This window comes from Nerophis lumbriciformis, linkage group LG21, assembly GCF_033978685.3.
Source record: "Nerophis lumbriciformis linkage group LG21, RoL_Nlum_v2.1, whole genome shotgun sequence".
In the NCBI taxonomy this organism is placed as follows: Eukaryota; Metazoa; Chordata; class Actinopteri; order Syngnathiformes; family Syngnathidae; genus Nerophis; species Nerophis lumbriciformis.
The window spans coordinates 39,538,748-39,564,000 of NC_084568.2; the positions used below are offsets into that span (position 1 = coordinate 39,538,748).

General features: G+C 40.5%; 1 protein-coding gene across 3 annotated transcripts in view; it reads left to right on the forward strand.

The window, feature by feature from the left end:
• The window catches only part of LOC133620808 (growth factor receptor-bound protein 10-like), a 247,943-nt gene that overhangs the window by 35,489 nt on the left and 187,201 nt on the right, over positions 1 to 25,253 (forward strand). The window contains exons 1-2 of one of the 3 annotated variants that reach the window (XM_061982384.2): positions 5,763 to 5,790; positions 21,723 to 21,816. The exons of 1 other annotated variant lie outside the window; for it this stretch is intronic. In XM_061982384.2, coding sequence (XP_061838368.1) covers positions 21,765 to 21,816 — 52 coding nt within the window. In that variant the 5' untranslated portion in view covers positions 5,763 to 5,790; positions 21,723 to 21,764. Of the gene's footprint in view, positions 1 to 5,762; positions 5,791 to 21,722; positions 21,817 to 25,253 lie in introns of those variants that run through there. One more of the 3 variants, XM_061982383.2, reaches the window with a different exon arrangement.

Consider the following 25,253-nt stretch of genomic DNA (forward strand, 5'->3'; position numbering starts at 1 on the left):
AATTCGCCAAAATTCACCCATTTAGAGTTCGGAAATCGGTTAAAAAAACATATGGTCTTTTTTTCTGCAACATCAAGGTACAGGTAAAAGACAGTAAATTAGAATATATTGAAAAACTTGATTTATTTCAGTAATTGCATTCAAAAGGTGTAACTTGTACATTATATTTATTCATTGCACACAGACTGATGCATTCAAATGTTTATTTCATTTAATTTTGATGATTTGAAGTGGCAACAAATGAAAATCCAAAATTCCGTGTGTCACAAAATTAGAATATTGTGTAAGGCTAATACAAAAAAGGGATTTTTAGAAATGTTGGCCAACTGAAAAGTATGAAAATGAAAAATATGAGCATGTACAATACTCAATACTTGGTTGGAGCTCCTTTTGCCTCAATTACTGCATGAAGTGCTCTAAAACTTGCTGGTAGACGGCTGCGTTGACCCTGGATCTCAGGAAACAGAGTGGACCGACACCAGCTGGACTGCTGCTGAGTGGTCCAAAGTCATGTTTTCTGACGAAAGCAAATTTTGCATTTCCTTTGGAAATCGAGGTCCCAGAGTCTGGAGGAAGACAGGAGAGGCACAGGATCCATGTTGCCTGAAGTCTAGTGTAAAGTTTCCACCATCAGTGATGGTTTGGGGTGCCATGTCATCTGCTGGTGTCGGTCCACTCTGTTTCCTGAGATCCAGGGTCAACGCAGCCGTCTACCAGCAAGTTTTAGAGCACTTCATGCTTCCTGCTGCTGACCTGCTCTATGGAGATGGAGATTTCAAGTTCCAACAGGACTTGGCGCCTGCACACAGCGCAAAATCTACCCGTGCCTGGTTTACGGACAATGGTATTTCTGTTCTAAATTGGCCCGCCAACTCCCCTGACCTTAGCCCCATAGAAAATCTGTGGGGTATTGTGAAAAGGAAGATGCAGAATGCCAGACCCAAAAACGCAGAAGAGTTGAAGGCCACTATCAGAGCAACCTGGGCTCTCATAACACCTGAGCAGTGCCAGAAACTCATCGACTCCATGCCACGCCGCATTAACGCAGTAATTGAGGCAAAAGGAGCTCCAACCAAGTATTGAGTATTGTACATGCTCATATTTTTCATTTTCATACTTTTCAGTTGGCCAACATTTCTAAAAATCCCTTTTTTGTATTAGCCTTAAGTAATATTCTAATTTTGTGACACACGGAATTTTGGATTTTCATTTGTTGCCACTTCAAATCATCAAAATTAAATGAAATAAACATTTGAATGCATCAGTCTGTGTGCAATGAATAAATATAATGTACAAGTTACACCTTTTGAATGCAATTACTGAAATAAATCAAGTTTTTCAAAATATTCTAATTTACTGGCTTTTACCTGTATATATTGACGTTTACATAGGTCTGGTGATAATGTTCCCTTTAACAATTCTAATGTCTTTGGCCCAGTAGTAAAACCTATAATTTGGTAGTGCTAATCCCTCCGACGATTTGGGTCTCTGCAAATGTTGGGTTTTGATTCCAAATGAAGTCTAAAATCTAATTTATGAAAGAAGGACTGAGGGATAAAAAGTGGTACACACTGGAACAGATAGGAAAGTCGCGGAATTCTATTCATTATAACAGTTGACACCAGCCACTGTAGATACGTAGGGACCAGCAATCAAAGTCTCCCTGGACTTTGGGCAACAATGGAACAAAGTTGGCTTTATAAAGCGTTGCAAGTGTATGCGTGACCTGGACGCCGTTGTTGTCGCGGTCTTGTTCGCCTCGTAAAGAGTTGCATTTTCCTCACTCTGCTCGATGCTTCATTTTCAAATGCTGTGATATGTTTGTTGTGTTGCTGCCTTTTTTAAACAAAAAGTTGCAGCGTGCAGCCACTCGTTCCACGCTGGTTGCCGCAAATCAGAACCACTGACGACACTTTTCTTTTCTTTGGAACCCTCACTTGTTCCCGTTAGTATTAGCCATGCTTTCCTAGGAGTGTGAATCTCTGCTAAGGAAGTAAAAGGGGAGGTTGGAAGCTAGGGAAGCTCCTGGGGCCCAAAAATATGCTTGAGCAAGAGGAGAAAAAAAAACAGATTTTTAATTGTTTAAATCGTCTGCAACAAAAAACTTGAATTTATCAATATAATTGCTCTATCGTCTAGAACAGGGGTGCTCACACTTTTTCTGCAGGCGAGCTACTTTTCAATTGATCAAGTCGTGGGGATCTACCTCATTCATATATATAATTTATATTTACTTATTTATGAAATATATGTTTTTGTTAACAAGTTAAAGGTGTTTAATGATAATGCAAGCATGTTTAACACATATAGTTAATATTGTTAATACATTAAAGGTGTTTAATGATAATACAAGTATGTTTAATACATATAGTTAATATTGTTAACAAGTTAAAGGTGTTTAAAGATAATGCAAGCATGTTTAACACATATAGTTCATATTGTCAACAAGTTAAAGGTGGTTAAAAATAATACAAGCATGTTTAACACAAATAGTTAATATTGTTAACAACTTAAAGGTGTTTAAAGATAATACAAGCATGTTTAACACATATAGTTAATATTGTTAACAACTTAAAGGTGGTTAAAGATAATACAAGCATGTTTAACACATATAGTTAATATTGTTAACAACTTAAAGGTGTTTAAAGATAATACAAGCATGTTTAACACATATAGATTCTTTTCTTTCATGAAGACAAGAATATAAGTTGGTGTATTACCTGATTGTGATGACTTGCATTGATTGGAATCAGACAGTGGTGATGATAACGTCCGCATTTTCGAATGGAGGAGAAAAAAAAGTCCTCCTTTCTGTCCAATACCACATGAAAGTGGTTGGTTTTTGGCATCTTATTTGTCCAGCTTCCGTACTCCTTTGTATACACTTTACAAGAAATACATTGTCGGCAAACTCCGTAGCTTGCTAGCTTGTGCACGCCAGCTTTCTGAGACTCTTATTTTGGTAGCGCAGGCAGGATGAAGCAGAGCTTTTATTGTGCAACTGTGCAGTCGGTCTTTGGAGTCTTGACGACAGGTACGGCGCCAGAGTCTGTTGAAATAAAGTGTTTCTCGCCTTCCAGTCGGTAATTTTAATGAGCTGGCAGCAGCCAGCGTCATCTTGGAAGACCCTCGGGTGCCGTGAATGTCAATCAAGTGACGAAAGTGACGTCCTAGTGAAGATTTATGATCGCTCATTTTTAGGACTATTTTTTTAATGCCTGGCTGGTGATCGACTGACACACCCTCCGAGATCGACCGGTAGATCGCGATCGACGTAATGAGCACCCCTGGTCTAGAATGTAGGAATTTACGGTGTTAGAACACTGTATAGTGTGTGTAAAGGTGTGTGCAGTGGTCGAGAGTAAGGCTGAAACGACGCGTTGATGTCATCGGTTACGTAAATACGTCGACGCCGTTTTTGTGCGTCGGCGCGTCGCATATTTACGTCACACTACTGTCATGGCGGAGCGCAAAGCAGACGATGCGAGCGAGGGGAAAAAAGCACGCCAAAAGTCGTCAAAAGTGTCGGAGTATTTCAATAAACGGACTAATAATGTTGTTGTATGCACACTGTGTCGAGCGGAAATGGCCTATCATAGCAGCACAACGGCTATGAACGAACATTTGAAAAGAAAACCCCCGACAGCGTTCTTGCCATCACCATCAACAAGTCAATCGTCCGCGTGCGTATACGTTGTCATTATTACACAAAAACATGAATGTGTCATTTGTATCTGCGTTGTAAATTCATAAACTAAAGCACCGTTTGCTCTGAGAGGCGCGTTTGGCGTGCCTGTTCAGTGTTTACAAAGACGCGCTCCTCTTTAACGCTGTGGAGAGGCGGCGAGCGAGCGGCGAGGCGGGGCGTGCCGGGAGCGACGCCGCAAGAGACGGGACGACGAGCGAGCGAGGAAGAGGAGCTGAAAAGCGAGGAAAGAAAGAGAAAAGAGTTGGAAGAGAAAAGACTTTGTGTAAAATTAAGATTGTAAACCTGGCAAAGCCGTCTGGCGTTCAGTCTGTCGGTCCTGAAAGAACCCCACGGCACAAGACGTGTTACAAACGCTAACGTTAATTAGTTGTGCAAATACCTTTTACAACATTAACAGTTACATATACTATGTACAAACCAACAATTAACTTTCACTTTAATCATACTATCATTGTTGTGTTATTAAGCAAAATAAGCAATACTTTTACTTTTGTTGAAATGTTTACACTGTACACTTTTTTGTATTGGATGTTTAGCTTTATTTTTGCACATTTTAGCAAATAAGCAATACTTTTACTTTTGTTGAAATGTTTACACTTGTTACAGAATATTTCCGTTTTGCACTTTTTTGTATTGGATGTTTATCTTTATTTTTGCACATTTTAAAGCAAAATAAGCAATACTTTTACTTTTTAAATGCTTATACTATTCCAGAATATTAAGATTTGCACTGGATGTTTACTTTTATATTTGCACATTAAAAAGCAAATAAGCTACTTTTAATTTTGTTAAATGTTAAAAGTTTTAAATGTTTACATTGTTACAGAATATTTTGTCATGTTGTTGTCAATGTTGACTGAGTGGCCATACTTTTTTTTTTGTAAATAAAAGCCATGCCTTTTGAAAAAAACTGGCCTACATTTATTTTTTCCTCTTCATTTTAAATAAAAAAAAATAATCGGTAAAAGGAAAAATAATCTATAGATTAATCGAAAAAAATAATCTATAGATTAACCGATTAATCGAAAAAAAATAATCTATAGATTAATCGATAGAAGAATAATCGTTAGCTGCAGCCCTAGTCGAGAGAGTTGAAATACTACCAACATATCAGACCCACTTTACAATGCCCTGCAAAATTCCCGCAGAATGAGCCTTTTTGTTTCTGGAGCCTCAGATTTCACCCTCTTTAACCGCCAGTAACGCAAAGAATTTGGCTCAGGAGCATGGAGTCTATAAATAGAGTGGTCAACAATAACAATCGTGCAGATCCATGAAAACACATGGACGCTTGTCCTGATGTCTCACAGAGGAACCCATCAGAGAGCCTTCAAAAAGGCAACCTTCTGCTAAGTGTTAAGCTGACATTAAAATGAATTGGTGCACGTTCGCTTCCAGGAAAGGGTTTTGCACCAATAAGACCGCAGTGAATAGTGAATTGAATCCCCCATACGGAGCAACATTCCTGCAGCCTGCATCTAGTGAGGGGAAGAAAACAACGTTTGCTAGTCAGAGGCAGAGAAGTTGCTAACAACATTGCTGTGTGTGTGTGTGTGTGTGTGTGTGTGTGTTGTGTAAAGCCTGACATGACACAGCACAGCACAGCACACATTGAGGCCACCCCATGGCGTGTGTGTGTAGGCAGTGACTGCAGCTTTGGAGTGTTCTGACAAAGCACTTATTTTTTCTTCAGCCTACTTACGTAAGACAATAAAGAACTTTACTGCAGGCGTGTTTTGGAGTCTGGGCAGCATTCCAGGTGCGTCTTCCATTAAGATCTGTCCTAGACTTTGGAACCAGGCAACTGCTGCCTGTCTCTCCTCTCGCCCGTGTGCGAATGTGCTTGTAAATGTGAACAAACGACAAAACCGCAGCCCTGGAAGCTCGGCTGAGTTATGTCCTGAGCGGGTCTGAAGGCGGGAAGAACTCCAATGTCGGAGGCAACACTTGGGAACATCTGTGATCCGTCTCAGAGCTCGGACTACAATTCCCTCTTTCTTCTTCTCTTCTGAGGTCAGGGGTCGGCGGCCGTGTGCATTGGTTTCCCCGGCAACTGTTAGCGCTCAGTCTTGTGCTTGGAAGTAAGTTGGACATCAGTGCTACAAAACAACTGCCAAGTAGGTGATGTTATCACTGATCCTCTACATTTCATTTGGTTTCAAGTCGCATCTTTAAAGAAAAAAAGAAAATACTGATTTAAACCACAGTGGCTCTTAAAAGGGAGGGACTTGTTTTTAGGGACCGCAATGTCCCTTAGGGACAGAGGACCCTATGGTATTTCGTGCGTTTTATTAGGGCCCGCATGGCCCATTGCATAAGGACTCCCACAGGGAGTCCTTATGCAATGGGACATAAGGACCTATTGAATTTGTAAGGTTTTATTCTTTATTCTTCCGCCGCCTCTTTGAGCACTAATTTGACCCACTTAACATGCTTCAAAAGTCACCATATTTGACCCACCCATCAGGACCTGCAAAAATTGTCTTTTAATAAAAAAAACGAACCACAAAACTCAAAATTGCGCTCTAGCGCCCCCTAGGAAAAAAAAAAACTAGATTGCCTATATCTCCCACTAGGAAGATCGGAGAGACATGAAACAAAAAACCTGTATGTAGGTTTGACTTAGACCTAGTTTTCATAATTGTATATCCTCGGGCAAAAATCAACAGGAAGTTGGCAATTCCCCCTTCAAGACAAAAAAGTACTAAAAACAGTTACTTTTGCCTCTTTGAGCTGTAATTTGACCCCCTTAACACGCTTCAAAACTCACCAAACTGAACGCACACATCAGGACTGGCAAAAATTGCGATCTAATAAAGAAACCTAACCCCAAATTTAAAAATTGCGCTCTACAGCAATTTTTGAATAAAACGGAGAAAAAACTGCTCCTTGGAAGAAGAAAACAATGACAAAACTGCCTGTAACTCCCACTGGGAAGGTCGGAGAGACATGAAACAAAAACCTTTCCATAGGTCTCACTTAGACCTACATTTCATAAATTGACAACCCCCAGCCAAAATATACAGGAAGTTTGCTATTCCCCCTTCAAGACAAAAAAGTACTAAAAACAGTAACTTTTGCCTCTTTACGCTGTAATTTGACCCCCTTAACACGCTTCAAAACTCACCAAACTGAACGCACACATCAGGACTGGCAAAAATTGCGATCTAATAAAAAAACCTAACCCAAAATCTCAAAATTGCGCTCTAGAGCAATTTTTGAATAAAACGGAGAAAAAACTGCTCCTCGGAAGAAAAAAAATGACAAAACTGCCTGTAACTCCCACTGGGAAGGTCGGAAAGACATGAAACAAATATGTAGGTCTTACTTAGACCTACATTTCATAAATTGACAACCCCCAGCAAAAATCTACAGGAAGTTTGCTATTCCCCCTTCAACACAACATTTTTGTAAAAACCGGTCACCTTTCTTCAAACATTATCTCCTCTGAGCGTGTTTGTCGTTTCGGCTTCAAACTAACACAGGAGAGAGATTGAACCCTTCTAATTGAAAGTTAGCGAAATAGGTTTGATACCTGCTCCGGTTTTGATTTTATGACCCTTCAAAGAGCCGCTGCGCTGATGCTGCTGTTTTTTTCTAGAAGGCTGCTTAAAAGCAGGGCGCACCAGCGTGCCCACACAATGCAGACAAGGTAGGTACACTAAACAAAAGTATTGGGACAATTCGGACTAAAAGTAGACAAAAGTATTGGGACACTTATGATGAAAACTGAACAAAAGTATTGGGACACTTAGGACTACCACTGGACACACGTATGGGGACACCTACACTGGACAAAAGTATTGGGACACTTAGGACTACAACTTGCCAAAATTATTGGGACACTTGGGACTAAAACTGGACAAAAGTATTGGGACACTTAGGACTAGCACCTGCCAAATACGCGGGCCCGACCAATGCTGCTTGCAGCTTTAATTATTATTATTATTATTATTCCGCCGCCTCTTTGAGCTGTAATTTGACCCCCTTAACATGCTTCAAAACTCACCATATTTGACACACACACCAGGACTGGCAAAAATTGCGATATAATTAAAAAACCAAACCCCAAAACTCAAAATTGTGCTCTCGCGCCCCCTAGGAAAAAACACAGACAAAACTGCTTGTAACTCCCGGTAGGAATGTCGAGACATGAAACAAAAACCTCTATGTACGTCTGACTTAGACCTAGATTTCATACATTGACATCCTTCAGCAAAAATCAACAGGAAGTTGGCAATTCCCCCTTCAAAACAAAATTTTAGTAAAAATAGTTCTTTTTGCCTCTTTGAGCTGTAATTTGACCCTATTAACATGCTTCAAAACTCACCAAACTGGACACACACATCAAGACTGGCAAACATTGCGATTTAATACAAAAACCCAACCCAAATAATTGCGCTCTAGCGCCCCCTAAGAAGAAAACACAGACACAACTGCTCCTAGGAAGAAAACTCAGACAAAACTGCCTGTAACTTCCAGTAGGAATGTCTTAGAGACATGAAACAAACACTTCTATGTAGGTCTCACTTAGACCCACATTTCATATATTGACAACCCCCAGCAAAAATCAACAGGAAGTTTGTAATTCCCCCTTCAAAACAAACATTTTGTAAAAACCGGTCACCTTTTTTCAAACATTATCTCCTCTGAGCGCGTTTGTCGTGTCGGCTTCAAACTAGCACAGGAGAGAGATTGAACCCTTGTGATTAAAAGTTGACCAAAGAGTTTTAATTACTGCTCTGGTTTGGATTTTATGTGCCGTCAAAGTCGGTCCCGTCCATCGCTGCTTGCAGCTTTAATTAGGGACCGAGTCCCTTTGGGACAGAAGACCCTATTGAATTTCTAGCGTTTTATTATTATACCGCCGCCTCTTTGAGCTGTAATTTGACCCCCTTAATATGCTTCAAAACTCACCAAATTAGACACACACACCAGGACTGGCGAAAATTGCGATCTTATCAAAAAAACCAAACCCCAAAACTCAAAATTGCGCTTTAGCGCCCCCTAGGAAGAAAACACAGACAAAACTGCCTCTAACTCCCAGTAGAAATGTCGTAGAGACATGAAACAAAAACCTCTATGTAGGTCTCACTTAGACCTAGATCTTATACATATATACTTATTTTAATAACAGAAAAGTGTTGAATGTTAATGACGATGGGGACAAGTAAAAATCAACAGGAAGTTTGCAATTCCCCCTTCAAAACAAAAGTTGTGTAAAAACAGTCAAACTTTCAAACATTATCTCCTCTGAGCGCGTTTGTCGTGTCGGCTTCAAATTAGCACAGGAGAGAGATTGAACCCTTCTGATTAAAAGTTGATGAAAGAGTTTTAATTACTGCTCCGGTTTGGATTTGATGAGCCCTCAAAGTCGGTCCCGTCCATCGCTGCTTGCAGCTTTAATTACCTTTGTTGCAGCCATGCATTAACACCTGATACCTGTCACGGACTGTCTGTGCAGGTAGGCCCTCTCAGTTCAAGTCTAGTAAAACACACTTCCCACAAATGTATTATTAGGGGCGTGGCTAGGGGCTTAGTCAATATGAATATATAATATATATATGATGTCATGATTCATTTGATTGACAATGGAGCATATATACAAATGTTTTACGTATATTTAAAAACAAATCTGCTTGGTTATTAGTAATAACATATATAACTTTAAAAAATGTTTGTCAATGCTACAAGCAGATAAATGAAAACTTAGTGCCAGCTTTGTTTTATAAGTGACAAATTGTATTTTTATGAGTTATTAATATCAACATTTCAGCTTTTTGTCATTACATTACATTACATGTTTGCTCTTTCTTCTTACATTTTTACTGTGTTTTGTTTCCAACAATGTGTTGCTGTGCACAAATGGCCTCCTAGCCGGACTTTGGTCACCTGTGAAAGAACTAGGAATAGTACACTTTGTCTTCTGACACAAAGCTGACACTAAGTTTTGTCTTTTAACAAAATGAAATATCAAAACGGCCCCCGCATCCTTTGACTTTTCATTATGCAGCCCTTGGTGAAAAACGTTTGGACATAACCGCTGGAGTTGTCCGCCTGATATCAAGCCTCTGCTTTAAATGCTCCTGTATCAGGAATAAACAAGGTACGCTTTGCAAAATGAGCAAGGTATTTGTCTTTAACAAGATTAGGGTGAAATGTTCCCACATGTTACATGTTTTTAATTTAACCGGATTAAAAACCTAACCGGAATAAAAATGCTTCATGTAAACACGCCATTCGGAATATTCTGGCCCGATTACACACGTTCCAATCAAAATTGAATTCCGATGGAGACGGGTGGTTAACAGAGGTGGGTAGTAACGCGCTACATTTACTCCGTTACATCTACTTGAGTAACTTTTGGGATAAATTGTACTTCTAAGAGTAGTTTTAATGCAACATACTTTTACTTAAGTATATTTATAGAGAAGGAACGCTACTTTTACTCCGCTACTTTTATCTACATTCAGCGCGCTACTCGCTACTAATTTTTATCGATCTGTTAATGCACGCTTTGTTTGTTTTGGTCTGTCAGACAGACCTTCAAAGTGCCTGCCTTACTGGTGACGTTTCACTTCGTTCCACCAATCAGATGTAGTCACTGGTGACGTTGGACCAATCAAACAGAGCCAGGTGGTCACATGACCTGACTTAAACAAGTTGAAAAACTTATTGGGGTGTTACCATTTAGTGGTCAATTGTACGGAATATGTACTGTACTGTGCAATCTACTAATAAAAGTTCCAATCAATCAATCAAAAGTGTGAAGGAAAAAAGATACTTCTTTATTTCAACCGTACATCCCGTCAAAAGCCTAAAGACTGACTGCACAGTTCCTGTTTTCACAATAAAAGTGCCGCTCCATCGCGCTTGCACTTTCAAAACAAGAGTCTCCGAAAGCCAGCGCCAACAATCTAGCAAGCTACGGAGTTTGCCGCCAATGTATTTCTTGTAAAGTGTATAAAAACGAATATGGAAGCTGGACAAATAAGATGCCAAAAACACACCACTTTCATGTGGTATTAGACAGAAAGGAGGAACTTTTCTTCTCCTCCATTTGAAAACGTGGATGTTATCATCACTACTGTCTGATTACAATCAACGCAAGTCATCAGAATCAGGTAATACACCAACTTATATTCTAGTCTTCATGAAAGAAAGGAATCTATATGTTAAACATGCATGTATATTCATTAAAACATCTTTAACATGTAAACAAAAACAGCAAAATAAATACATATAAATTATATACTGTATATATCAATGTATGTATATATATATATATATATATATATATATATATATATGTGTGTGTGTGTGTGTGTGTGTGTGTGTGTGTGTGTGTGTGTGTGTGTGTGTGTGTGTGTGTGTGTATGTTACTCATCAGTTACTCAGTACTTGAGTAGTTTTTTCACAACATACTTTTTACTTTTACTCAAGTAAATATTTGGGTGACTACTCCTTACTTTTACTTGAGTAATAAATCTCTAAAGTAACAGTACTCTTACTTGAGTACAATTTCTGGCTACTCTACCCACCTCTGGTGGTTTATGCCGAGAGTCATTCGGATTAGAGCGCCTGAAAATAAAGTATGGTCTGGAGTGTCATGTGTCCATGTAAGAATGGAAGAAGGGATCCAGTTGTCTGATTCACGACATTACAGCTACTCTAAGTGCTAATTGCTAGCCTTAAACACATACACACGATGTTGAAACATCCAAACAAAATTACAACATAAAAAGCACAGAACAGCTACATATCAAGAAGAGAGGTAAAACAAAAGTAGTGAACACGAGGAAAAAAATGCTAAATATCATGACAAGGCACAGAGCCATGTGCTTCTTCAGCACCTGTAGTGAGGGAACTGCTCCAAAAAATGGCGCCATAGCACAAATAATAATGCACCGTTCTGTTTAGGTTAGAGTCTGCGCATGTCAAAGTAAAGTATTCTGACTTAAGCTATGATGCATGAAAATGCACATCAGATCCAGTGTTTCCCACAGGACAGGCATCTATTTGTGGTGGTGTGGTCGGGGGGCGGGGGGTGACGGCGGCAGCGGCGATGACCAAGAAGAACGCGGAGTTGGAATATAAGTACAACACTTTATGTACATATTTAGCTCATTAAAATTACCGACTGGAAGGCGAGAAACACTTTATTTCAACAGACTCTGGCGCCGTACCTGTCGTCAAAACTCCAAAGACCGACTGCACAGTTGCGCTAACAAAATAAGAGTCTCAGAAAGCTGGCGTGCACAAGCTAGCAAGCTACGGAGTTTGCCGACAATGTATTTCTTGTATAGTGTATACAAAGGAGTACAGAAGCTGGACAAATAAGATGCCAAAAACCAACCACTTTCATGTGGTATTGGACAGAAAGGAGGACTTTTTTTCTCCTCCATTCGAAAATGCGGACGTTATCAGCAACACTGTCTGATTCCAATCAATGCAAGTCATCCGAATCAGGTAATACACCAACTTATATTCTTGTCTTCATGAAAGAAAGGAATCTATATGTGTTAAACATGCTTGTATTATCTTTAAACACCTTTAACTTGTTAACAATATTAACTATATGTGTTAAACATGCTTGTATTATCTTTAAACACCTTTAACTTGTTAACAATATTAACTATATGTGTTAAACATGCTTGTATTGTCATTAAACACCTTTAACTTGTTAACAATATTAACTATATGTATTAAACATACTTGTATTATTATTAAACACCTTTAATTTATTAACAATATGTGTTAAACATGCTTGTATTATCTTTAAACACCTTTAACTTGTTAACAATATTAACTATATGTATTAAACATGCTTGTATTATCATTAAACACCTTTAATTTATTAACAATATTAACTATATGTGTTAAACATGCTTGCATTATCATTAAACACCTTTAACTTGTTAACAAAAACATATACTTCATAAATAAGTAAATATAAATGGTATATATGAATGAGGTAGATCCCCACGACTTGATCAATTGAAAAGTAGCTCGCCTGCAGAAAAAGTGTGAGCACCCCTGAGTTACACCCATCTGAACAGGTCAGCCACCTGTTTAAAGCCCGATCACAGTTGAAATCTTGAAATGAAGGGCCTTTAATGGCCAAAACATTAACCTGGACAACATTTTAACAGCTGGTTGGCTCAGATTTTATTCTTTTCATTGCATTCACATGCTGCAGTGGACAGTGGACATTTTAGCTTGAGTATTAATGCAGTATCTGAAGCACCGTCTCCACGTGTGTTTATTGACAACAGGGTTATAACCTGGACACGTTAGCTCGTCGGTATTGTAACACGCGACGTGACAACAGCGGCGGTGTTAATGAAGCAGCGTCAGGCTGCCCACCGTCAATGAAACGCTCGGTGAAATGTCGGATTAACGTTAAATATATGACGAGCCGCGAGCGATGCAGCTATAACCTATCTACCTACAACCTATATTACCCTCGTATTTTGATCCGGTCGGTCCGTTCTTTTACTCCGCCGTCTTCTTCTTCTTCTTCTGGCCCACCAGGTGAATGAAGTGCTATTGGCGGAGTTACAATGCATAGTAGGCTACCGCCACCTACTGCACCGGAGTTGTAACTACAAGGTACATTCACAGACAGAGTCCCATTGCTTTTATGAGCGGTCGAGCGAGTCAAAAGCCGAAAAATCCATTTGTGGCGGACGTAATTCTTTCGTGGCGGGCCGCCACAAATAAACGAATGTGTGGGAAACACTGAGATCATTTCTTCCAGGGTCCATGTAACATTCTAATGTTGTCCATGTACACCTGGCTAAAACACCAGTGATGACGTCACAGACTCCATCCATCCATCTTCTTCCGCTTATCCGAGGTCGGGTCGCGGGGGCAGCAGCTTAAGCAGGGAAACCCAGACTTCCCTCTCCCCAGCCACTTCGTCCAGCTCCTCCCGGGGGATCCCGAGGCGTTCCCAGGCCAGCCGGGAGAGATAGTCTTCCCAGCGTGTCCTGGGTCTTCCCCGTGGCCTCCTACCGGTCGGACGTGCCCGAAACACCTTCCTAGGGAGGCGTTCGGGTGGCATCCTGACCAGATGCCCGAACCACCTCATCTGGCTCCTCTCGATGTGGAGGAGCAGCGGCTTTACTTTGAGCTCCCCCCGAATGACAGAGCTTCTCACCCTATCTCTAAGGGAGAGTCCCGCCACTCGGCGGAGGAAACTCATTTCGGCCGCTTGTACCCGTGATCTTGTCCTTTCAGTCATGACCCAAAGCTCATGACCATAGGTGAGGATGGGAACGTAGATCGACCGGTAAATCGTGAGCTTTGCCTTCCGGCTCAGCTCCTTCTTCACCACAACGGATCGATACAGCGTCCGCATTACTGAAGACGCCGCACCGATCCGCCTGTCAATCTCACGATCCACTCTTCCCCCACTCGTGAACAAGACTCCGAGGTACTTGAACTCCTCCACTTGGGGCAAGATCTCCTCCCCAACCCGGAGATGGCACTCCACCCTTTTCCGGGACAGAACCATGGACTCGGACTTGGAGGTGCTGATTCCCATCCCAGTCGCTTCACACTCGGCTGCGAACCTATCCAGTGAGAGCTGAAGATCTTGGCCGGAGGAAGCCATCAGGACCACATCATCTGCAAATAGCAGAGACCTAATCCTGCAGCCACCAAACCAGATCCCCTCAACGCCTTGACTGCGCCTAGAAATTATGTCCATAAAGGTTATGAACAGAATCGGTGACAAAGGGCAGCCTTGGCGGAGTCCAACACGTACGTCACAGACTATTGTCCACAAATGAATTTGTAGGCAACACATTTTATTGTTGACGAATCATTCCACTGCTAATCACTAAACCTTTTTCCACCTAACTTCTGATTGTAATGTACTACGGAAGTAAACAGGATGATCCAACATGGCGCTAAACGTGCGGATGAGGCTAGCTAAACAAATGACAGCCATGACTTGGGGGACTAAGCGGTAGAAAATGGATGGATGGATGGACTTGGACTTGTCCTCCAAAGATGAGGCTTGTGTTGGTAAAAAAAAGCTAACTCAACTTATTGTGCAGCGATGCTTTGTGGAACAAATCAAGTGATGTACAAACCAATCAACAACAATTTTGTTGAATCATTTGAAAAAGTACCACCCTAGAGCATACTTGCCAACCCTCCCGGATTTTCCGGGAGACTGCCGAAATTCAGCGCCTCTCCCGAAAACCTCCCGGGACAAATTTTCTCCCGAAATTCAGGCCGACTCAGGTCCATGAGGACCCGAGTCCGCTAACCCACAATATAACCAGCATACCTGCCCAATGACGTTATAACTGTAGAATGATGGAGGGCGAGTTATTGGTTTCTTATGTGGGTTTATTGTTAGGCAGTTTCATTAACGTCCTCCCAGCGCGGTAACAACACACAACAACAGCAGTCACGTTTTTGTATACCGTAAAGCAGTTCGTCTGCCGTAAACAGCAATGTTGTGACACTCTTAAACAGGACAATACTGCCATCTAGTGCATTTGATGAAAGCACTTTTGTGCGTACCACACAGCAATGCATCATCAGAGTTCAGCATGGTTAGGAAAATAGTGACAGAGAATAGAACAAGGATGGACAATTCAACCCTTAACTCAACAATGAGTTGATGAGTGTTATGTGTGTGTATATGTGTAAATAAATGAACACTGAAATTCAAGTATTTATTTTATATATATATATATATATATATATATATATAATAAAATTAATATATATATACATATATATATATATATATATATATATATATATATATATACATATAATAAAATAAATATATATATATATAGCTAGAATTCACTGAACGTCAAGTATTTGTTATATATATATATATATATATATATATATATATATATATATATATATATATATATATATTATATATATATATATATATATATTATATATATATGAAATACTTGACTTGGTGAATTCTAGCTGTAAATATACTCCTCCCCTTTTAGCCACGCCCCCAACCACGCCCCTCTCCCACCCCGACCACGCCCACCCACCTCCCGAAATCGGAGGTCTCAAGGTTGGCAAGTATGCCCTAGAGGTATACGGAAAGGGCAAAAATGCGAGCAGAGTCTGCACAGCTTGCTACTGCTAACCGCTAACATAGCATATTAGCAGTTGCTAGGCAACCACTAAAGCAGTTTTTTTTACCTTGAAACTAATCTGTATTGTTATTAAGGATGATGTACATTTACAAGTAGCAAGAATGCTAACAGCATCATATTTTGACATGTTGACATTTTAAAACTCTTTTGTTATCCCCCACGAGACATTTTGTTTATTGTGAGTCTTAAATCCCTGCACTAAAACTGGCAGGTTAAAAATGACATTAAAAACAAGATATTAATCGAGATCGGATGGTATTAAAAAAAAAAAAAAGAATTGTGCAAATGTGTTTGCCATGTCGGCCAGCTCTAACCTCAGTGTAAAAAACTTTGAACATATTAAAGTAAAGAGTAGTCATTTTTTTGGTTATACAGTCTGTAAGTGAGATGTGCTCAAAATGCTTCGGAAAAGACATGAAATACAGAACCTTAAAGTTTTGTAATCACAAGACAAATGGTGAAGGGCTGGTCAATTTGCCGCTACGTTCCAAAGTGCAGAGACATTTTTCAACCAATCTTGCTCAAGAAGGTGTGTCCTTGTGAACACATGAAAGTTGCTGTTTTGTAGATGTGTGAGACATTTCAAGTCAGTTTGACCTGTGGGGTAAAACTTTATTACTGGCGCCACAATGTGGTGTTTTCTTTTAATCACAACATGACTAGCACAGGCAGCAGAGAAGAGAAGAGGTGCCGCAGTTTAGGAGTAAAGACTTAGCTCAGGCAGACTAATTACTTGAAGTTAGGTCTGGGTGATATGGCCTTTTATTAATATGTGGATATTTTTAGTCCATGTCACGATACACCATATACAGGTAAAAGCCAGTAAATTAGAATATTTTGAAAAACTTGATTTATTTCAGTAATTGCATTCAAAAGGTGTAACTTGTACATTATATTTATTCATTGCACACAGACTGATGCATTCAAATGTTTATTTCATTTAATTTTGATGATTTGAAGTGGCAACAAATGAAAATCCCAAATTCCGTGTGTCACAAAATTAGAATATTACTTAAGGCTAATACAAAAGAGGGATTTTTAGAAATGTTGGCCAACTGAAAAGTATGAAAATGAAAAATATGAGCATGTACAATACTCAATACTTGGTTGGAGCTCCTTTTGCCTCAATTACTGCGTTAATGCGGCGTGGCATGGAGTCGATGAGTTTCTGGCACTGCTCAGGTGTTATGAGAGCCCAGGTTGCTCTGATAGTGGCCTTCAACTCTTCTGCGTTTTTGGGTCTGGCATTCTGCATCTTCCTTTTCACAATACCCCACAGATTTTCTATGGGGCTAAGGTCAGGGGAGTTGGCGGGCCAATTTAGAACAGAAATACCATGGTCCGTAAACCAGGCACGGGTAGATTTTGCGCTGTGTGCAGGCGCCAAGTCCTGTTGGAACTTGAAATCTCCATCTCCATAGAGCAGGTCAGCAGCAGGAAGCATGAAGTGCTCTAAAACTTGCTGGTAGACGGCTGCGTTGACCCTGGATCTCAGGAAACAGAGTGGACCGACACCAGCAGATGACATGGCACCCCAAACCATCACTGATGGTTTGGGTTGGTTTGGTTTGCATTTCCTTTGGAAATCGAGGTCCCAGAGTCTGGAGGAAGACAGGAGAGGCACAGGATCCACGTTGCCTGAAGTCTAGTGTAAAGTTTCCACCATCAGTGATGGTTTGGGGTGCCATTAACGCAGTAATTGAGGCAAAAGGAGCTCCAACCAAGTATTGAGTATTGTACATGCTCATATTTTTCATTTTCATACTTTTCAGTTGGCCAACATTTCTAAAAATCCCTTTTTTGTATTAGCCTTAAGTAATATTCTAATTTTGTGACACACGGAATTTTGGATTTTCATTTGTTGCCACTTCAAATCATCAAAATTAAATGAAATAAACATTTGAATGCATCAGTCTGTGTGCAATGAATAAATATAATGTACAAGTTACACCTTTTGAATGCAATTACTGAAATAAATCAAGTTTTTCAAAATATTCTAATTTACTGGCTTTTACCTGTATATGTTTAGTCCATGTCACCATACACCATATATATGTGGATATTTAGCCTTAGCTTTGAATGAACACTTGATGCATATAATGACAGCAGTATGATGATTCTATGTGTCTACATGAAAACATTCTTCTTCATACTGCATTAATATATGCTACTTTTAAACTTTCATGCAGAGAGGGAAACCACAAGTAAAAGTGTATTTATTAAAGAGTTATTAAGCAGTGGCACAAACATTCATGTCATTTCCAAAACAGAAAGCGCAAGATTGTCAGAGACATTTTAAAACAAGCTATTAGTGCACTTTTGTGCATGATGTCACTAAGATGACATATCAAAACAACACTCAATTAAAGTGCACTTTTTGTACAGAACGCCACTACAATAGTTTGACACAAATAAAGTGCACTTTTGTGCATGATGTCACACAAGATATTTCAATAAGTGTCAAATAAAAATGAGCTGCATAATAGGAAATCAAATAGTGTCTTCCTTCACTATGTGGTAGGTTCCTGCGGACGTTATCTCCTTCTGTTGTTGACTATTTGTGTCATACGGTGTTGATGTGGAAATGGTTGCTTCAGCATTTTGTTGGTGTGGCACCGAACGGAGATGTTAAGTTAAGTAGCAATGATTGTCACACACACACACTAGGTGTGGTGAAATTTGTCCTCTGCATTTGACCCATCCCCTTGTTCCACCCCCTGGGAGGTGAGGGGAGCAGTTGACATGCACAGTTTCAAGCACTCCTTATTTTTTTGTCAATTAGAATGTAGAAGAACTTATTTGATATTTGCAGGGATTATTGAAGTAACAACAAGAAGATGTTGTGTGACGTTTGGAGACCCTGACCTGGCTCTCATAGAGTCAGAGCTCTCAGGCTGTGGAGGCTAAACAAGTCGCTCTCCTTGGAAAGCTTTTGGCTGCAGCTTCTCAGAGCTATAAATCGTACTCTGGGCATTTATTGCTGTTTTCGAAGCATCTCGTCTTTGCGCGTGCGTGTGTGTGTGCGCACAGCAGGACATCTGGCTGTCAGCAGTTCCTGGAAGCAATACTTCCGCGTTCTGCATTTTCCAGGAAAAGTTGAGATAGTTTTTTTTCTTTTTGGAGCCGCTTATCCCTTCCTTGATTGTGTATCTGTGTTAAATTACACATTGCTCGAGGAACTTGGCTGTGAGTGAGGGTTAGAGTGATTGATGTGCCTTAAAGCACTTTCATATGCGATGCGTTGGAGCAGGTGTGTGTGTGTGTGTGTGTGTGTGTGTGTGTGTGTGTGTGTGTGTGTGTGTGTGTGTGTGTGTGTGTGTGTACTTGTCTCACCATCCTTGTGTGGACATACACTTGACAAACCACCCTTTCTGTGAGAACCTTTTGACTTGTAAGGACCTTTGCCTGGTCCTCACAACTACAGAAGTAAAATATTTGTTTTACTTTGTGTGTTTTGCATTCTGAAGTGAGGTTGCAACTCTCTACTCCCATCTAGTGCTAGATATTTTTTTTTTTCATCATTCTAGCTATAGTGGAAAGGGGGGCCCTCACAACCTACTAACCCAGGGGTCGGCAACCCAAAATGTTGAATGAGCCATAGTGGACCAAAATTTAAAAAAAAAAATCTGTCTGGAGCCGCAAAAAATTAAAAGTCATATTACATACAGATAGTGTGTCATGAGATATAAATTGAATTAAGAGGACTTAAAGGAAACTAAATGAGCTCAAATATAGCTACAAATGAGGCATTATGATGCCCATCCATCCATCCATTTTCTACCGCTTATTCCCTTCGGGGTTGCGGGGGTACTGGAGCCTATCTTAGCTACAATCGGGCGGAAGGCGGGGTACACCCTGGACAAGTCGCCATCTCATCACAGGGCGCATTATGATGCAATATGTACATATAGGTAGCCTAAATAGCATGTTAGCATCGATTAGCTTGCAGTCATGCAGTGACCAAATATGTCTGATTAGCACTCCAACAAGTCAATAACATCAACAAAACTCACCTTTCATGCACAACCTTAAAAGTTTGGTGGAGAAAATGAGACAGAAAAAGAAGTGGCATAAAACACGTCCTAGAAAGTTATAAATGTAAACAAACTACGGTGAGTTCAAGGACCGCCAAAATTAGTAGGACAAAACGGTGCTCGCCAAATACTCGAATCAGTGAAGCATGTTTAATATAAACAGTGTGCTTTATAACAATTAGGGAGGTTTGTGTCATGTTTGTCCTCCTACAGAAACCATATTAAAACAAAAAATAGACTGTTTTCCCCTCATCTTTTTCCATTTTTCATACATTTCTGAAAAAGCTCCAGAGAGCCACTAGGGCGGCGCTAAACGCGGGTTGCCCGACCTCTGTACTAACCAAACGTGGGTCCACACAAAGTAGGCAAGACATGTATGTGTGTGTGTGTGTGTGTGTGTGTGTGTGTGTGTGTGTGTGTGTGTACTTGTCTCACCATCCTTGTGTGGACATACACTTGACAAACCACCCTTTCTGTGAGAACCTTTTGACTTGTAAGGACCTTTGCCTGGTCCTCACAACTACAGAAGTAAAATATTTGTTTTACTTTGTGTGTTTTGCATTCTGAAGTGAGGTTGCAACACCCTACTCCCATCTAGTGCTAGATATTTTTCTTTTTCATCATTCTAGCTATAGTGGAAAGGGGGGCCCTCACAACCTACTAACCCAGGGGTCGTCAACCCAAAATGTTGAATGAGCCATAGTGGACCAAAATTTTAAAAAAAAAATCTGTCTGGAGCCACAAAAAATTAAAAGTCATATTACATACAGATAGTGTGTCATGAGATATAAATTGAATTAAGAGGACTTAAAGGAAACTAAATGAGCTCAAATATAGCTACAAATGAGGCATTATGATGCCCATCCATCCATCCATTTTCTACCGCTTATTCCCTTCGGGGTTGCGGGGGTACTGGAGCCTATCTTAGCTACAATCGGGCGGAAGGCGGGGTACACCCTGGACAAGTCGCCATCTCATCACAGGGCGCATTATGATGCAATATGTACATATAGGTAGCCTAAATAGCATGTTAGCATCGATTAGCTTGCAGTCATGCAGTGACCAAATATGTCTGATTAGCACTCCAACAAGTCAATAACATCAACAAAACTCACCTTTCATGCACAACCTTAAAAGTTTGGTGGAGAAAATGAGACAGAAAAAGAAGTGGCATAAAACACGTCCTAGAAAGTTATACATGTAAACAAACTACGGTGAGTTCAAGGACCGCCAAAATTAGTAGGACAAAACGGTGCTCGCCAAATACTCGAATCAGTGAAGCATGTTTAATATAAACAGTGTGCTTTATAACAATTAGGGAGGTTTGTGTCATGTTTGTCCTCCTACAGAAACCATATTAAAACAAAAAATAGACTGTTTTCCCCTCATCTTTTTCCATTTTTCATACATTTCTGAAAAAGCTCCAGAGAGCCACTAGGGCGGCGCTAAACGCGGGTTGCCCGACCTCTGTACTAACCAAACGTGGGTCCACACAAAGTAGGCAAGACATGTATGTGTGTGTGTGTGTGTGTGTGTGTGTGTGTGTGTGTGTGTGTGTGTGTGTGTGTGTGTGTGTGACTAAGGGAAAGAAAGGCCATGGGGTCATGAAGTCACAGTGCTTCGGGGTCAAAGTAGCGCGAGGGTGTCATTGCGTGTTCCTGGAGAGCAGAGGCGTGAAGCCGTCTTTTGTCTTGAGCGCTGTGAAAATAACCAAGTGTGTTTTGCTTGACTGAAATATCTGACATGCAATACCGCCACATGGCTTTCTTGTCAGTTCAAAAACATCTTTCTTTTTTGTTCTGCCTGTTTTGTTTCTTTTGGCAGGAAGGCATTGACTGCAGTTCCTCTCACAGGCCCGAAGAGCTGATGGTTCCAGGCTTTCAGCGCTCGGCCCATCCAAACTTGCCACATCACCATGGTAACTCTCCTCTCCTCTCCTGTCCTGTCTATTCCAGTAATTAACTGACGCATCAACATACCCGCCAACTACTCCGGTTTTCCCGTAATTAGTACGGTTTTCATCAACCTATTCCGGGTTACGGTTGCAGTGATAAAAAATACGGTTTTTCCATTACCGTATTTTCCGCACCATAAGCCGCCCCGTGTTATAAGCCGCGCCTTCAATGAACGGCATATTTCAAAACTTTGTCCACCTATAAGCCGCCCCGTGTTATAAGCCGCATCTAACTGCGCTACAGGGAATGTCAAAAAAACAGTCAGATAGGTCAGTTAAACTTTAATAATATATTAAAAACCAGCGTTCTAACAACTCTGTTCACTCCCAAAATGTACGGTAATGTGCAAATGTGCAATCACAAACATAGTAAAATTCAAAATAGTGCAGAGCAATAGCAATAACTTAATGTTGCTCGAACGTTAATGTCACAACACACAAAATAAACATAACACTCACTTTCTGAAGTTATTCTTCATTCATAAATCCCTCGAATTCTTCTCCTACGGTGTCCGAATTAAAAAGTTGGGCGAATACTACGGGATCCAAAATGGCCGGCTCCGTCTCGTCGAAGTCATCAGAGTCAGTGTCGCTGTTGTTTTTCCAGCAGTTCCGTGAATCCTGCCTTCCGGAAAGCTCGGACCACAGTTGAGACCGAAATATCCGCCCAGGCATTTACGATCCACTGGCAGATGTTGGCGTATGTCGTCCGGCGCTGTCTCCCTGTCTTAGTGAATGTGTGTTCGCCTTCGGTCATCCATTGTTCCCACGCCGTTCGCAGTCATGCTTTAAATGCCTTGTTGACACCAATATCGAGCGGTTGGAGTTCTTTGGTTAATCCACCCGGAATGACGGCGAGTGTTGTATTTGTGTGCTTCACTTGTTTTTTGACACCATCTGTGATGTGGGCGCGCATGGAGTCGTATATCAACATGGACGGAGCTGCGTGAAAAAAGCCACCCGGCCTCTTCGCGTAAACTTCCCTTAACCACTCGCTCATCTTTTCTTCATCCATCCATCCCTTCGAGTTAGCTTTTATGATGACGCCGGCTGGAAAGGTCTCTTTTGGCAAGGTCTTCCTTTTGAATATCACCATGGGTGGAAGTTTCTGGCCATTAGCATGGCAAGCTAGAACCACAGTGTGTCGCTTAGTAGGAGCCATTTTGTGGTCTTTACAGATGTAAACACACAAAGGAAATGAAACGTAATACCCGCGCGCTTCTTCTTCTATGGGGGCGGGTGCTTACCTTGGCGGTTGCTTACCGTAGAAGAAGAAGCACTTCCTCTTCTACGGGGAAAAAAGATGGCGGCTGTTTACCGTAGTTGCGAGACCTAAACTTTATGAAAATGAATCTTAATATTAATCCATATATAAAGCGGACCGGGTTATAAGCCGCACTGTCAGCTTTTGAGTAAATTTGTGGTTTTTAGGTGCGGCTAATAGTGCGGAAAATACGGTAATTAAAAAAAAAAAAAATTTTTTAAATGCGCGAGGCTATTTACAGCACCGCTGCCAAGCACGAGGCACCTGTTGCCCATTGTTTCCAAACGAGCGAACGATCATGGAATCAGCCGGAGAAACATCGCAAACGAGTCTTAAACCGAAAAGAAAACTGCAGTCATTCCGTGAAGAATATTCAAAAGCCTATCCGGGAATAATTATCCGTTCCAAAAAGGGTGAAAACTACGCGAATTGCACCTTGTGCAGACAAGATTTGTCGATCGGACACGGAGGAATTAGCGATGTAAAAGACCACGTTGGGACAAAAAAACACAAGTCTAATGCCGTTGCTAGCGATACAAGTGGAAAACTTTCAACGTTTTTCGGATTTTAGCCACAAAAAGGTAATGACACCAATGTTATCTATTGGAATTGTTTAGTACTGTTATACTGTTAAAAGTGTTTATACTATTTATGCTTTCAAGTCCAAGTTGAAGAAATCTTGTTAAATGTTGACAGCATAACTACCAAAATACAGAAGTATGTCCTTAATATTTTTGCAGTGCTATTTCTGTTGAAAAGTTCAAATGATTACATTAGAGATGTGATGTGCCACTTTTCAAGTGTCTGATGGCTTAAATTAATTTTCATTAATTTTTCATATTTTGAATTCTTTTGAAAGGCTTACAAAAAAACTACATTTGAATTGTAATTCCATGCTATTGACAGGACTATTAATTTTAATGAAGTTAGCTTACCATGTTTACAGTATGATAATTGTGATAGAAATGTGAATTTTAGGCACAGAATATTTTTTACAATTGAACAAGGCAGTAGATTATACAAGCTTGGACAGAAAGTTAATGACACCAATTTTTTTTTTTATGGAATTGTTTAGTACTGTTTTACCATTTGTTTACTGTAAAAAGTGTTTATACTTTCAATGAACAAATTGAAGTCTTGTGAAAGGTTGACAGGATAACTGGCATTAACTGTCAAAATAATTTCAAACTATTGAAGTTAGCTTACAGAATAAACATGTCAATCAACCCATATGATTTTTGCTGTAATATTTTTGTTTTGAAAAGTCACTGTGACTGATAGAAAAGTGATGGTTTTAGCAACATTTTAACCTGTCTGAATGCTAATAATCATTTTGCGTCGGGGGGCGAAGCCTGAACCCCCCACCAGGACTTTGTCCTGGACCTACCGGGGCCTGCGGCCCCTGGACCCTGGCTACTAGGTTTTTCTGATTTCAAAAGTTGGCAGGTATGCATCAAGTATGGCAGTCATTGTCCATTGCTGTCTTTATCTTATAAATGATGGATTTCCATTTCCTCCAGATCTTAATTCATGGAATCTTTCTGCTGCCAAACTTTCTTCAAAAGGCCCTTCCTTCAAATCGACCCTCCCTTAGTCTATCTTTATCTCCCTCTCGGACATTGTCTTCCTTCTGCCTTCCAGATGTTTTGACAAATATTACATTCCGTCCAGCACTCTAACCTCCCTTGCGCACCATCGTTACAAACTAACGACCATGTGCTAAATCCTGCTTAGCTCCCAGAAAATTCTCAGAAAACCTTTCAGCTATCGTGGAAATCCTTGGAAGCTGAAGAGACGTTGTAAATCGTCCTCTGGATGTTTGCTGGTCATGCTCGATACGTGACTGCGTGGATTGTTTATACAAGCCTGTGGGTCAGCTGAGCCCAGGGCAGTTAATGGAGAAAGTAATAGCAGTAAGGGACAAGCAGGTTCATAAACAAATGCAGGAAGTTCAAATGGTTGACATTCATTGGAGTTTGGCAACGTTAGTCAAAACCTCAAGTCTGTGCTCACGTCTTATCCTCTGACCACACTGACGTGCTCATAAATCTGAAAAAAGTTGGCCTACTTTTTTTGTTTCTCCTCATTTGGATACGGTTTGATCCAGAAGTACTGGAAGGTATTGCTGGCTTGCAAT